This window comes from Colossoma macropomum, unplaced genomic scaffold (genome assembly GCF_904425465.1).
Source record: "Colossoma macropomum unplaced genomic scaffold, Colossoma_macropomum, whole genome shotgun sequence".
Taxonomy (NCBI): domain Eukaryota; kingdom Metazoa; phylum Chordata; class Actinopteri; order Characiformes; family Serrasalmidae; genus Colossoma; species Colossoma macropomum.
The window spans coordinates 17,278,153-17,294,811 of NW_023494788.1; the positions used below are offsets into that span (position 1 = coordinate 17,278,153).

The 16,659-nt window shown below is 38.5% G+C and overlaps 1 protein-coding gene across 14 annotated transcripts in view; it reads right to left on the bottom strand.

Annotated features, from left to right (window-relative positions):
• Positions 1 to 4,400: 4,400 nt before the first annotated feature.
• Positions 4,401 to 16,659, bottom strand: part of sorbs2b (sorbin and SH3 domain containing 2b) — a 73,611-nt gene continuing 61,352 nt past the window's right edge. For all 14 annotated transcript variants that reach the window (XM_036568654.1, XM_036568664.1, XM_036568658.1 and 11 more), the window contains 6 exons: positions 11,778 to 12,623; positions 11,060 to 11,239; positions 9,190 to 9,303; positions 8,031 to 8,077; positions 7,713 to 7,819; positions 4,401 to 6,632 (listed from right to left, as the gene is read on the bottom strand). In XM_036568654.1, coding sequence (XP_036424547.1) covers positions 6,571 to 6,632; positions 7,713 to 7,819; positions 8,031 to 8,077; positions 9,190 to 9,303; positions 11,060 to 11,239; positions 11,778 to 12,623 — 1,356 coding nt within the window. In that variant the 3' untranslated portion in view covers positions 4,401 to 6,570. The remainder of the gene's footprint in view (positions 6,633 to 7,712; positions 7,820 to 8,030; positions 8,078 to 9,189; positions 9,304 to 11,059; positions 11,240 to 11,777; positions 12,624 to 16,659) is intronic.

Genomic DNA, 16,659 nt, shown 5'->3' on the forward strand with positions numbered 1-16,659 from the left:
CTATCTCTCTCTCTCTTTTTTATTTCTCAGTATTCTTCTCTCAATATTCTCGACTTTTCTTTCTCTCTCTCTCTCTCTCTCTCTCTCTCTCTCTCTATATTCTCTCTTTTTCTTCTCCATATCTTGCTCACTACTTTGTATCTCTGTGTGCTCTCTCTATTCCTCTCTTTTTCTTTTCCTCTTCCTCTCTATCTCGACTTTTATTCCTTCTCTCTCTCTCTCTCCATATTCCCTCTATTCTCTCTCTCTCTCTCTCTCTATTCTCTCTCTCTCTCTCTCTCTCTCTCTCTCTCTCTCTCTCTCTTACACACACACACACACACACACACACACACACACATTCACTCTCCCACTCTATGTCTTTCTGTTTCCGCTAGCCTGGTCTGTCTGCTCTCGGGGGGTCTTGTTCTCCTGTGTTGGTGGAGCACCTGTGAATGACTGAGTCATCACTCACCATCTCAAAGCTGTGAGATGACGGAGAGACTTGGACTACTGCAGAACAGCAGTCTTAAGACCTTACCTTCACAAAGTTAGTCAAAACAAGATCAGACGTGTCAGAGATGAGGTGGCCTCTTTAAACCAAATGTACTGAATAAGACTTCTAACTGTATACCAGGTGTGTAGCCACAGGATTTATCACAGTAATGATAAAAATCAGTAATGATGAAAATTTGACTTGCTATCAGTGAGTGTTGTCATTGTACTGTGTCTAGTCAAATGATGACACTCTTTGTGTGAGAGGTCAGACTCAAGCCTAGCCTTTGTTTTTCATTCCTCCAATCCCTGCTTAGTAATCATTGCAGTCAAGCTTTCAAATAATTAGCAGCATGTAATTGTTTACTGTTAGTAATATGTTGAATTTGAAGCCCAGATATGGTCTTAATATGTGATAAGAGAACCAGTAAAAATGAGACGCAATACAGCTTATGTTGACAAAAAGTTGCTGTGCTGTGATTGTCAGAGGTCTAAGGATTTTGGTAACTTACAAAGCTCTTTTATTAAAATAATTTTTTTCTCACCTAGTATAAGCTTATCTTGTTCGGCAGTTTTTAGAGTGCTGGATGTCAAGCTGAAGACAGAAAAACTGCAAACTGACAGGTTTGGTTAGATATTCGCTATATTTAGTCTCCAAAAAGTGAAGTGTTTTGTCCTGATCTGACTCATCCTGACACTGGAAATAGCTAGCTAACATTTTACCCCGATAATCAATAAGCTCGATGTATGTCTTATTTTTGCGAATTTTTGCAAAATATTTGTCATGATTTAAATTACATTCGAATGTCTTTAGTGTAACAAATTTTCTGGTTAAATGAACATCAGAACCACCACGGCCCGCTGGTTGAAAACCGCTGACCTAAAATACTAGTTTTTAGGTTTGCTGGGAGTGTTTTCTTTCAACTTTGTTGTGTACATCTCAGCTGTTTGATTCAAACTCTTATATGGTTTCATTGGGGTATATGTTGTGCCTGTCACTAGCAGACCCATAGAGAAAAAAATATGTTTTTTGCAATGTATGAAAAAGGCCCAAAATGTATTTGTTAAATATATTTTAAAATGCATTTATTTGTATTTGTTGTGTTGTTTTTTTCAATTGTTAGTAGTTTTAACAAAGATTACAGATATAACTAAATGCATATGAACTGAATGAATGGTACTGACTTCTGTGTTTTGCATTGTACTTTGCATAAAGCATTGTGTGTATGTGGTAAGTGAAATGTATTTCAAATAAACAAGATATCAAATAATCGAACTGCATTTTCACAGTGTATCAATTCCTACAGTACTTGATTTTACAATGTTAAAGGTTCGTTTGCTAATACTTAAAATTAGAATACTGGAAAACAAATTCATTTCAAAAGATATTCCAAACAGTCAAGTGCATTAGACAAGTTTTTTGGCTATTTTCAGAAATTTTCAAATGTATCTGATATATGCATTCAAGTATATTCGGTTAATGTGGCAATATATTCTGACATACATTTTTGTGTTTGGAATGTATTTTGGCATGGATTGCAACCTGATGTCATGACATAGCGAGACGTAAAAAATATATCCCAAAAAACTATCGAGGTAGCTTAAAGATTTAATTTCTACCTATGTCTCTGCTACATGAATGGTATAATTGGGAGGATATGGTGCTTTTTACTGACTGCATACCACAGAATAAAGGTTTAATCCCTTAAAATCACAGGCTTACTACATACTACATTATTAATTACTAAGACTTTTTATTCAGTAACTACAGAAACCTCAGTGCAAACTGGTGAGCTATTGTTAGGTTATAGAAGTGTGTAAAAAACTTTGGGGTGGTGGGCCTTGGGCATTTAAGAGGTTAAACCAGTGACTTCACAACAATTCAATTTTGATATCTAGAAGAATTTAATATATCATCGTTGTACTTTTATCATGATTCAATTCATAATCATTTTAAAAAATACACTGAATGCACAAGTGTGAATGGAGGAGCTATTTACATAACAGAACATGGACAAGACAAAACCCTTTTTTTAATAGAATATTATTGTAATCTATTATAATCAAGCCTAACACACCAAAGTCACTGCAGTTCATCTCTACCTTCATTTGCATACAAAATAACAGTATGCAGATATCATAACAGCCGAAACCAAGGTTGACAGTTTTACCTACTGGTCCTGCATGCCTGTGTGATCTTGATTTCCCTCCAGGAGCAACCACAACACAGACCAAACTCAGCATGCATCTTCAGCTGTCCTTCTAAGTCTGATCTGTTTGCATTATGTTACATATGGAAAACTTCCAGCAGCTGATTTATGATGCACCCTCCAAATAAAAAGTTTCAACAAATACACATGCTATGGCTATGGGACCAAAGTGCGCTGTGCACTGTCTGCAGGATGTTAAAGGCCAGCCGTTTTGTTTAGGAAGAGGGATCTTCTTGATTTGCATCACAGACTTCAACAAATCCTTGTTTGGTTGAGCAGCTGGGCCACTGAAGGGCTGTTATGGGGCCTCTGGGAGACCTTTGTGTCTAACAAAACTTGTTTGCATCAGCTCTAGTAGGCATGTTGCCAACTCTGTAAACTATTTAAGAAATATGTACATTATTTCTAATACTGTTTTCACATCCTCTTCAAAAAGTGACATTAAAATTGTTACTTAAACATTGTATCTCTCTTATAATACAGTTCTGCAAATACAGTTATGCTTAAGATTATGTAAAATCATCTTGTTGGCATTAGGACCCATTACTACCAGTGTATTTCCAACAGTACTGGCTTGTTTAAAGCACCTCTCAGAAGGTTCTGCAGTAGAGAAAAGAAGGCTTCCTAAAGGCCAGATAAAGGCCATGTGTTAACTTTGGCATAGCCTATGCGTTCCATGAACAAGCTGTACTAGCTTCTGCGGGATCGGTGGAGACAGTAATCGCATGCATTTGGTGAGTGATTAAGGGGGTGCTGTGAGGATTTGCTTCATTTTAAAAAGTCTACGGGAAAAGCTCCAAGTGAGGACACAAGCTTTAGTCTCCCATCAGGACAACGCATGCCTCTGATTCCTTCAGCGAGAGAGAAAACCCAGCCAGTTCTCTACTGACGCTCTGATTATTGTGTTGCCATAGCGGCGAGTGGGATGTTGTGTGACTGTTTATAGATGGGGGTGAAAGAGGGGACCAGAAGCCACTTCTTCATCTAACACAACCAGCCAATGGGAATACAGTAGCTCAACCAACCAATGAGAACTACTAGTTATATGCTTAGGAATAAAGATTAATATAGAACTATTTGCTAGAGCTCAAACCCTTTTAAAAACAAATTACTGGCTGCTAGTAGAATTACTTTCACAGTAATTTACTGTACCTTATTAACAGTATATAACAGTAAAATGGCAACACTATACACTTGGACCACAAAATTACTATGCTGTAGCTGTATTCTGCTGTATTTCAACATAACAACTGTAAAAGCAATGCAACTAAGTAGCCAGATTTTAATACACATTTGCAAATGAAAATATGACTTTAAATATTATAAAACCTATAAATATTTTTTATAAAAGTGTACATAAAGTCAAAACAGTATCAGTGAACATATCCATAATTCATACTGCACATCATTCATTTGTGCAGAATATCTCAAGTATGTATTTTAACATTTATATTTTTATTTATGTTATATTCTGTTTTATTACAGAATATGGCTTAAGATGAGTTGATTTCAGATCAATGTGGTGTGAAATGATGGAAGTTAGAATGATGGCAGATGGAAGTCCAAGCAGATGAAACCCTCTGGCAACCTGTAATTGTTTAATTGCCCAACTACATAAAGCCGAATAGACACTTTAACTAAAAACCTAAGAAGCTGCATGGTTTACTTGTTAGCATGAACCAAAACAATAACTTAAGACGACCCATTGCAAAAACATTAGGTCAGACTCTATTTATTAATATACTGTTTCACAGAGAGAAAAAGAGAAAGAAATACAAAAATAAACATTGGCCTTGACATGTAATAGATTGCTTTCACTGTTCCTAAGAGATGTTCTCCCGGTAGAAGTCCATGCGCTGTACACAAAGGGGAAGACATTGGAAAGAGTCATATATGGTGGAGAGTATAACCTCAGTAGCTATAGTGTCCAAATACGTGATTCAACACTGTAGGGCGGTACTATCCATCCACCACCACTGATTTTAAACCAGCTATTTTTAGCCAATCATGATATAACAATGCAAAACAACACCACTGATCAGTTGTTGAGACCAACATGGTAACCAAGGTTTGTATGAAAGCCAAAAGTGCTGCTTTCCGCTGTCTAAATGTAAAGTTACCATAACACAAAGAACTCTCCCATACATTTTAGCCTCTTACACAGCTATTACAGACATTTCACACTTGATTTTAGTTAAGCGTTAGATTACATTGTACACTGAATTGCATAAAGGATATTTGGTAAGATTCTGCACCAGGTGCACCCTATTACCACAAGTTACACCTCTTACTTGACATGGTGCTTAAGGATGGAAGACTAGGGGCCTAGTTTAATCAAGCATAGACAGTGCTCAAATAACCAAGACCACAAACGCAAACCACTGTGGTGGAAGTGGGTGATTGCAATACCAATTGAGGTCAATGATTTTTCATCTATTGCTCAGTGCTAACTTTATCTTCATCTCCACAGTAAAGCATTGTTGTGTTATCATGGCAGTGGTCACTGAACTAAAACTTGTACATGAAATCTGATGGTGAATGAGAGTCATTTTGCTTTGATTATTTATGAAGTAATGTGCAAATGTAATTAAAGATATTGATACAATCTGGTAGCCCGAACAGTATGACAATACAGAGGAGTCTGCAAAAGACCATGAAGCTTTATAATGCCTCAAATACAAATAACACTCATCACATTACTGCAGATGACCTTTGCCACACTGATCTGGAATCAAACTACTTGTTATTCAGTCTATGTGAATTTTGCATATTTGAAATTGTACAAATAAACATGATAATCAACAGGTTTAATAGCCAAGAAATTCTGGACACAAAATACATTTAGAAGATACAAATGAACAGAATATATTATGTATATAATTTTGAATGAAAATAAAACTTCTGACCAATCAAACAAAATAGATTATTTAAAAAAAGTACACTTGTTCACTCAAATGAAATTCATACATAATGGGCCACATCACTTGCAAGATACATTATGATGACTTATGCTGCTTTTTTGACTCAAAAATAAGAGAGTACAGTGTGCAAGATCATTCGGCATAAACTCAGTCATAGGCAGTAGACATTATTGTGTTTCAATGAATTTATAATTGTATCCATTCCCCCCAGTCATTGTCTAAAATGGACGTTAAGGACTATTGCATTGTATAAAATATTACTTCTTTTGACCTAAAAAATACCATAAACATTTTCCTCTGTAAAATCCATCAGATTCTTATAGGAATGTCTGGAGGGACAGAAAATAGAACCATAGAAAATCAAAACGTTTAATCTGAATCTTATAGTATGAGGAAGTGCATGGTGCAAGTAGGAGTGGTCATCTCAAACCATCCTACTCGGCATGACACTGCAATACTGTTAAATCTAGATCTAGATTAGATCAGGCATCAGGTCCAGGTTAGCAGGGGCATGTCCTTTTTCCGAAAACAACAGAACACGGTACCACACCCTTCCAATGTACCCCAAACAAGAAAAAATATATATGCCTCTCAATAAATAAAAGATAAATAGGGCACTTGGTTACTTCTTCACTTTGAAATTCATCAGCTTTTACTAAAAGGCAGACATACAGATTTTATTCAATGAAAAACAATGTTAAAAATGTAGGCAACCAAAAAAAGCCATCTCTTAAAGTCTTTGCAGTTCTGTGTTTATGTAATTGCTTCAGAATTGAGTGCTCCAAGTTCTCCAACAATCCAATGTGCTTGGTGTAGTAATCCACTCCAGTCTGGTTTCCATGTGTAATGCAGTGTTGTGTTGGCTGGAGTATGAGGGAGGGTTTGTCTCAGCAGACAGAAAGGTGACAATTTCAATCTATTCTCTGTGGTTTTAGGGTCTGCAGAGGAATACAGAGTGTTCCATGTCATATCCTCTTCACATAGTTTCCAGGGAAGGTTCCAAAAAACTTGCTCCGTCTGGACGTTCCTGAAAACATACAGAATAATATAAGTGACAAAGTTCAGAGAAGCCTCACTGATACACTTATACAATTACATAATAAATTTGTCTTTAAGAAATCCAGCATTTGCTTACAGGTTATTAATAAATACTTAAATATATGCATAAAACCCAGATGCTAAACTGATTAAGAATTGAGTGCACAAGAATAAGCTTTTCAAGTCTGTCCTTTACTTAATTTCATATGTTTCCAGCAATTCAGGCTCAAAATGGGAGGCCAAAAAAGGGTATAGAACAGTTACAATGTGCTCTCTTATCTTGACTCTGTTCTAGCTGGTTGAATAGGCTTACTAAAAGACTTTGGTTTTATATAAATATATTTCTATTTTTATTTTTTTTTTTTCAGTAATGAAGAAGATAAGCGCACAAAGTATACACATGAGTATAGCTATGCTGAAAGGCATCTGGGAAGATGATATTGCCTCATGGACCAGTCATTGTAACGTAATAAAAATAGTGGGCCTGGTGCTCGCTATGTCCTCAAGAAGGGCAAAGGCAGCAGTTGGTTATCAGTGAAATGCCTGTTTTTTAATAGTCCATTAACTTGTCCTTAACAGGGCCAGGAAATAAAAATCCTCCCTGGGATTTTCACCATCTGAACCTGAACTATCATTGGTCATTGGAAGCTTTTAAATTAAATTATTTGGATTTTACAAGTTATGTAATTGTAAACTGTTGTCAAAGCAATGAATGGATTAGACTTATTGTGTCATCCATAAATATTTAGTATATTCTTGTAACTATGCATGGATTTTATACTCTAATGCCTGCAGCACAAAAGCACTGCAGCTATGAAAAGTTTGTTCGCTAGGTTGGAACACTGTTCATCTATGAACATTTACACATTACATTTTATAAATTATCACTTAAACGTCAAGATCACATCTGTGCGTCTTGGAGTATCCTGTCTTGTATGTTTTGGTGTTTTCCTGCTCCAAAACGAGCAAGCACTCTTGGACCTTGGCTGGTAACTGCTGCAGTAGAACACTATAATCTATCAACAGTGCCATCTAGTGGTGAAAATGGAGTAAGGGTACGCAGACTTACCCACAAACCAACCATCATCACATTTCTCCATCACATCAACGATATCTCCTTCCTTCAGTTCCAGCTCATCTTCATTGCGTGGCATGTAATTGTACACAGCCTGAAACCTGGCATATCAGATGGTTGCACTGTTATATTCAGTGTGGGAAGAAATACTGGTTCAATTCTAAGTCTAAGAATCTAACACCTGCTGCAAAATTATTTCAGTGCACATTAATATCCATCCTGAGCACAATATCAAGAATGACTATCCTAGCTTAATGCAGTACAATAAAAGTACAAATATGTTGCACCAATAAACAATGACAAGACACTCACGGTTCACCACTTTGCAGAGGATCTTGTACATATGCTGGCCGCTGAGACTGAAACAAAAAAACAGACAGACAGACGTAATATAAGCACTTCTGTCTCTTACTCCTCTGAACTGTATGTCCAACTTGTACTGAGGGTATCCAGTGAAGCACTGAACTCAAAGGCAAATGCCAGTGTAGTGCCACTGGTCAGGCCAGGATCAAATGTGTACCTGAACTATTCCATTTATATACACTTAGAGCAAAAAAAGGGGGGCTTTTGATCAGATACACATGAAATCGAGGTCAACCAGGGGCCAAGAACTGTTTCTAAGCCCATAACCAGACATTGGTAAAACAAATGGATGTTTTGTCTAGTAATCTCTTTTGTATAGTCTGATTGCAGGACTTGGAAGCAGTAGAATCATGTCTGACATCCCAAAAAGGAGGACTGTACTCCCCTTGTCTGGAGGGACTTGGGGGGAATAGGCCACGTGCCTAGCTCTGGGGAGAACACCTTGTTTAAGCTGTGTGCACAGGAAAGATCATTGGACATTCCTAGAAGCAAATCCAGACAGCCCAACCACTCTAAAACGGGTGCTCTTATGGTTCATCTCAATACATAGCAAAAAAGGCCCTTATGCATTTCAGCTATTCAGCTAAGAGTGTATCTAAAGCGCAAACACATCCAGGTCAACGTGAGCTGTTCCCGATTTAAAAAAGCCATCCTGATCGTGCAAAAAAGTCCACGCACACATGGCCAACATGCGCAGTGAATATGGCACGAATGGACCATTCTGTTTTTCAGCCTCACAATGCATGAAAGCACACAGAAAGACAAGCTGATAAAATATCCCTCTGTCACAGCGACATTCAAACTTTATTCACTGGTACTGAAATATGAATTATAATGTAACAGAAGAACAACTAAGTCTATGTTTAGCAGCTTTTATCATGCTTGAAGGAAAAACTCAGTAATGATGGGCAACATAAATAATCCCTATATGTTAATTTTATGCAAGTAACACGTTTAATGCATTAGTTTTATAGCTAACATGCCTGAATAATGTGTGACATGACAAATACTAGCATGGTTTTGTGCATCGACTTCGGTAGAAGTCAAAACCCTCCATTTCCTTGAGTTCCATTTGCTAATGCCACACACAGCGCATGATTTCTCGTACCCTATGAGATGGCGAATAGTTTTGCCCTCTAACAGGCGATCCGCAGGACCTCCTAGACATCACAGGGCTACGAGGGGGCTTACCAACAATCACAACATCACGCCTTAACACAGGCTGAAAGAACCAGAAGCAGGAGAGGCTTCCATCAGGGTAATAGTCAAAATCACAAACACCATCCACACATAACAGAAAAAATGCTGACACGTATTGTAGGGTCAGTAGGTGTCTGAACCACATAGTAAATGAAAGAGAAATACAATATCATGCAAAATTATAACACGTTATTTGAAGGTTTAATTAAGAAATTCATCTGCAACCTGTTTCTGAGTGAAATAAATAATAAAAACAGAAAGTATAGTAAATTCTGTTTGACCTGTACTAAATCAAAAACAAAAGATGGTGTTTTACCTCAAGAATTTATTTGTTTTTTTTTCTTTTCTTTTTTTGAATATACACTTGTTCCAAATTTGACTCCTGCAACCACTATGTTGTATCACCTTTCCTTTAAACAACACTTAACAAATGTTTGGGAACTGAACACATCAACTAATCCACAATCTACTCACTCAAAAGCACAAACAATTCTGCAGTTCTTAAACATCATTAATCTGATGCAGACTTTTCCTTAGGACTTTTCTTAAGAACAAATTTAAGAAAAAACAAAGGAAGATAGTGGTGAATGAGGCCTATTGTCTAGAAGGCAGCATTTTTCTCCAAAATTTATTTTGCAGCTTTAATTGTGCCTTCACAGGTGTGCAAGTTAATCATTCCATTGGCACTAATGCATCCCCATACCATGACAGACCCTGGCTTTTCAACTTTACAATCTGGATCGTCCTTTTCTTAGAGGGCCCAGAAAATACAACGTTAATTATATCCATAAACAATCTATCACTGTGCATCAGTTTTTCTCTGAACATTGTTGACATATGGCATCCAAACATTTTTTTTACCGACAACGTTTTGTCAACGTATTACAGAGCCCATGATGTCTATCATAGAAGCATGGCAGTTTTTGTGGGACTGAAGGTCACAGGCATTCAGCTGTAGTTGAAATACCTAAAATCATTGCAAACAAACATTAGAGACATTGTTCTTAAACTGTTCTTGGCAAAGTGGTGAGCTTCAACGCATCATAAAGGACTAAGCCCTTCCTGGATGGTCCGCAAGCATAACTGCAGCATCTGTTCATGATGATTTTTTTAACTTTTCACAACATTCCCAGTCTTAAATAGCTCCTGTCACAACTGTATTGGAATGTGTTGCAGGCATCAATTTCAGAATGAATGTACATTTACCAAAAAATTAAATATAAGGCAAAACATCCAATATCTGTCTTTGTATTGTTTTTGTTTAAATATAGGTCAAAGTTGATTTGATAATCACTCCATCCTGTTTTTTTCAAAATGCAGTGTCACATACTGTCCCAACCTGTTTTTGGATTGAGGAGTTGTACCAACTATGCTATCATTACAGTTTTATATGCAGAGAATAAGCAAATACTATGTGCACATTTCTTTTCTGTTTACACAGAACTTATTATGTGCCCAGCTGTCCTGTCCCATCACCCTTTATAGGCTACTAGTCTTTCTGTTTCCAAACCAGTGGACACAGCTGAAAGGGGCACACTTGTAAAGCTAATAAAAGGATATTGAGGCAGGATGGGCTAGGACTGAGACAAATATATCTTAGAAAAATAACCTAGCAATCACTAGACTCAAACTGAAGCTATGGGTCAGCACACATGGATACAGATCAAACAAGTTAATCAGGGTTTGTTAATGTCTGAATTATGCACACAGTGTCAGAGGATAAGGGACTTGTCTGGATGCAGACACCACTCAGTTACTGTTGAGCACCTTCTCTTTACCTTGACTTTGGGGGAACGTAGCTGTTTGGAGGAAGGAGGAGGGGAGTGGGATACTGTGGGGAGTGGTGGGGTTGAGCGTGGGGAAGGGGGGGAGAATTTGGGCGAGGCGGGGGGTGATGTGGAGGTCTGAGAGGAAGGGGGAGAGGGATGCAGAGAAGCACTCTGGGTAACGTCTGCCTGCTAGGAAAAAGGGTGCAACACTTACTTTATCATGTAACAAAAGTAAAAATTTGATTTAGCTAAAGCATTTATATTTTGGCCCACATGCAAGGCATTCATCAGATAACTAACTGAAGGACAAGTGCTAACATTCTGCAGATAAAAACAAATCCTTTCGTAATGTATTTTTCGTGCAAGTATGTGTTCACAATGGAAAATGCAATGAATTACAGTATACTGTTAATAACTGTACTAGAACCACTAAAAATGAACTGTGGGACGTTGCACACCATTTACACTCACAGCGGAGGATTTTGAAATGTTCAAAATTTCAAATGAGAGTTTGATGTCTTTGTCCTGTATTTCTATATGACATTATTTGCTTTAGGTTATTAGCAACATCCAGCTGAGAATTTCAAAATATCAGATTTCAAAATGTAACCAGCCATCAGGGGTATACAGATACATAAATTTGCACTGATGGGGTTTTTCAAGATCACTTTCTGCTGTTGTTAGTGGTGTCATGGAAAGCAAATCACACAACCAAACCAAACACTACCTGAAGTTCTGACAACTCATCACGGACTGGGCAGACTGGGGTAAAGGTGTTTGGTAGCTGGGGCTCTGAGTAAGCCCTGCTGGCTTCGCTCGGCTCCTCCTCTATGAACAATCTGGGTAGCTCCTCTGTCACAGTAGTTGGTGCTGGCCTATAACAACTCGCCTCTTCCACAGTGGGGCTCTTTGATTGGCTGGCTTGGATGATGGACACCAGCTCTTCACACACATCATCCTCAGCTTCTCTGGAGGACAGCGTGTACTGACTGGACAAGGGGTGTTCTTGGGGTTCATAAACAACCAGGTCAACTGGGCTGCAAGATTTGGGTGGGTCTGACTTGGCAGAGCCACGGCTATCTTTGATATCTGAGAAAGGCTGCTCTTTTTCGAGTGAGCTTATAAGCCTCTGACCTATTGGTACCTCTATGACACTGTCGGGCCTGGGGCTGGAGCTGAAGGTGGGGGAGATGGGAGAAGGTGTGAAGGAGGCATAGGTTAGGTAAGGCTGGGGGGAAGGGCTGGGGTCGGGGGATATGTAGGACTTGGGGGAGCTGATAGGAATGAAGTGACCATCTTTGAGTGCTGGGGTGAGGTTGCGGGGTGTGAGGGCCGGCGAATGGCCAAAGATCAGTGGGTCCAGCCTCTCGTTATTGTGCTGGAAGCTGGAGGGTAAAGGAGGGGGCGTCGGGGCAGGTGTGGCAGAGGGAGACAAGCCCAGAGTGAGGGTGAGCCACTCGCCCGTCACAGCCTGCAGGTGAGCTGCTCTCTGGGTGCTGGGGGAGAGCGAGGGGTGCTGGTGGGGAGTGGAGGAGGAGAAGGGGGAGCTGGGTGTGGGGCGTGAAGATGATGGCTTAGGAAAGAGAGAGAGAGAAAGAGAGAGCATGAAAGAGGAAAGTAAAGGTACAGACTTGTGGAAAGAAGCAGGTAAAAGGAGATGAAAGAACTGATGACTATAAGCATTACTTTGGCTATACACCTTCATTATTTGTTAGTTACATTAGCCTCATAGCTCTTGTGCAAAACTAAAGAACCCAACTTCAGACCAAACATTGTTTTAATGATGACATACACTCACCAAGCACTTTATTAGGAACACTATACTAATACTGAGCAGGCCTCCCTTTGATCTCAGAACAGTCTCAGTTCTACATGGCATGGATTCCATAAAATGTTGGAAACATTCCTTTGAGATTCTGGTCCATGTTGACTTGATGCACCAAGCAATTCCTGCAGCTTGTTTCAGGTGCAGGCTATGTTTTTCCAGTCTTCAACTGTCCAGTTTTGTGCCCCCTGCAGCCTTCTGCTTTTGTAGCCCATCTGCCACAAGGTTTGTGTTGTGCATTCTGAGATGCTTTTCAAAATTGCTGCTCACCACAATTGTAAAGAGTGGAGTTAATATAGCCTTTCTCTCAGTTCGAACCAGTCTGGCTATTCTTGGTAGACCTTTCTCATCAACGAGGCGTTTTTGCCTACAGAACTGCCGCTCACTGGATGTGTTTTCTTTATTGCAATATTCTTAGTAAAACTCTAGCGACTGTTGTGTGTAAAAATCTCAAGAGATCAGCAGTTATGGAAATGGAAACCGGCCCATCTGGCACCAACAATGATGCCACAGTCAAAATCACTGAGATGGTTGATGCGGTCCTTACTTGAAGCTGCTGGCCTGTATCTGCATGATTTTATGTACTTCACTGCTGCCACAAGATTGGCTTATTAGATACTCAAACTCTGCATACTATCAGGGTTCATGTCATGTGTTCTCAATGTCATGTGTAATTCCACAGATTTTTCCAATTTTCTGCATAATTAAATTAAGATGTAAACAATAAATAAAGATATAAACTGATTTGATGTGAAAAGCACCATTTAAGAGAAACTTAGAGAGTCAAAAGTGTTCAAAACGGTGGTGATAGGAACCAGACATCTGAAGCATTTAATGCTTCTAAAAGCTCCCTCACAGAAAGTTATGTCATGAAATGGTTAGGAATATGCTGCCAGAGACGTTGTTATATGACAGTTTTGAGTTTTAGCCAAAAACATACCTTTTAAAAAGCCGTTCAAAGCAAATGTGTACATGCAAGGTATTATAAGATGACACAGCAATAAACAAAAGAATTTTTCAGATTTACTATTTTACCATTATCAGCATTACATATAAAACGGCTATTAATGCATTGCACACATCAATCCCTGGTTACTATCACCACCACTATTAAAAAGACAAAATAGCATAAGTCATTAACTTTTCCTACAATTACTCTGAATTACTCTGTCTCAACAACTGATCTATGCGGAAAAGTTGAAAAATGGGTGGAATTCCCTTTTAACATCTGGCATGTGAGTAAAAGAGTGTAAAGTGATAACTAGTAAGCACACCATCTGTGCATCACACTGTAGTACAGAAAATAGCCACAAGGTGGTGCACTGTGTTTGGTTTTCCTTACTGCTTATTTATCTCAGGCTTAAAACAAAATCAAGCAAAGCCATGACTATGACTAAATTATAACAACGATAAATTTTTGCATATATCTGGATATATACTAAACTAATTATACAAAAAGTATACAAATTATATAACAATAATGTATATATAAAACAATGAAACTAGATATCTAAAGCAGATACATGTTTTTTTCCACCAAGCTGATTAGCCATGAACTCTGTATTAACTCAAAAAGAAACAGATACAGTACTGTTTCTAAACCTAAAGTTTTACTACTGGATTGTTCAGTTAGTGAAGTCTGGAAAGCCACAGTGTCAGTTCTATTACCCTCTGCAGAAACCACCAGTAGAAGAACAGTGGAACTCAACCAGCACGTGCACACAGCAGCAAGCCACGTATGACAGTTTCCAGCCTGTAATTAGCCTGAACTGGCGATTGGCAGGGCAGGGTAATTAATCTGATCTAAGCTAGGTCTGCTTAAACTCAAGTCATGTGAGCAGAGGATCAAGCTGCTAGTGCTCAGTACTTTGGATGGAATTACAATTCAAGGGCACTTAATCTGAACTAACACAGAGTTAAGGCAAAACTAATCTACAGATGACAGGAGTGCTTTACTGAGGTGTCTGGCTCTCAGCCAAACAAGGCCCAATTAATCCAAGGCACATAAATGCTACTGAGACAACTTTGTGAGTGGGTTAATCCTGTCACCTTCATACATTCAAAGGAACTCCGCTTCAGCACCCTTCATACACAATATGAGCAGGAGATTTCTTCTGTCCCCTCTCTTAATCCAATTAACCCTTAGAAGTCTAGAGTTATTACTGACATTTTGCTATGCTAGTAAGTTCAAAAATTTAAATATCATTAATAGAAAAACAATTTTGTTGCTGGTGCATGTATAAAAATATTCTTTTATGATGCTGCTTCTGTACAACTTCATAGGTTTCAAACAATTGAAAGCATAATACAAATAATAAAAACTGTCAAGAAGGAGAAATTTTGATGATTAGAGCTGTAGGTGAATCTGTAACATTTGATAAATTTGTTTTTTGTTCTTTCTGGACAACTTAAAATATTGAATAAAACATCAATCTACACCGTATGTGATATATTGTATTAGAACATTATATTACATTGTATTAAAATAACAAGTGATTTCAATCTTTGTAACTGCAGAGTAATTATGTAATTATGAAAACAAATTAGATTTATATTTAGCAGGTTTGTGATTGTACTTCTGACTTCTTACCATTTGTGTCAGTGTCAAACCTTAATGGCAAAAATGAACAAGGTGTTTTTCATTCTGCAAAACACTGTATGTAGAAAAAATACTTTGCACTATGAATTATAATCAAATACATTATATGGCCAAAAGTGAACACCTGATCATCACACCTAATCCAAACCTTTTTGTACATTCCAAAACCTTTAGTATAGAATTGGCCCTCTCTTTGAGGCTATAACAGCCTCCACTCTTCCAGGAAAGCTTTCCATAAGATTTTAGAGTGTGTTTGTGGGAATTTGTGGCCCTTCAGTCAAAAGAGCATTTGTGAGGTCAGGTACTGATGTTGGACAAGAAGGCCTGACTCACAATCGACGTTCCAGTTCATCCCAAAAGTGTTCAGTGGGGTTGAGGTCAGGGCTCTGTGCAGGCCACTGGAGTTCCTCCACACCAAACTTGTCAAGAAATGACTTTAAACTGTAAAATGTCTCTGTATGCTGCAGCATTAACAACACCTTTCACTGAAACTACAGGGCTGAGCCCAAACCCTGAAAAACAGCCCCAGACTATTATCCCTTCTCCACCAAACTTTACTGTTGGCACTATGCATTCCAGTAAGCAGTGTTTTCCTGACATCGCCAAACCCAGATTTGTCCAGCAGACTGCCAGATAGTGAAGCATGATTCATCACTCTAGAGTATGTTTCTGCTGCTCCAGAGTCCAGTGGTGACATGCTTTACACCACTCCAGCTGATGCTTGGCATCGTGATTTAGGCTTATGTGCAGCTGCTTGGCCATAAGAGCCTATTTCACAAAGCTCATGTTGCACAGATCTTGTGATGATGTTGCTTCTAGAGGCAGACTAGAACTCTGTAGAGGATAGATGATTTTTATGTTCTACATGCTTCAGCACTTGGCATCCACGCTTAGTATCTACCACTTTGAGATTGAGCTGTTGTTGCTCCTATATGCTTCCATTTCACCACAATAGCACTTACAGTTAACCAGGGCAGATTGAGGATGAAAGAAATTTCACCAGCTGACAAGGTTGGCATTTTGTGACAGTGCCATGTTTAAAGTCCATGAGTTCTTCAGTACAATCCATTCTATAACCAGTGTTTGCATGACTATGTGTTTGGGTTTATGCACCTGTTAGCAATAGGTGTGGCTAAAACACCTGAGCTCCAAAATTAGGAGCGGTGTCCATATGCTTTTGGCCAT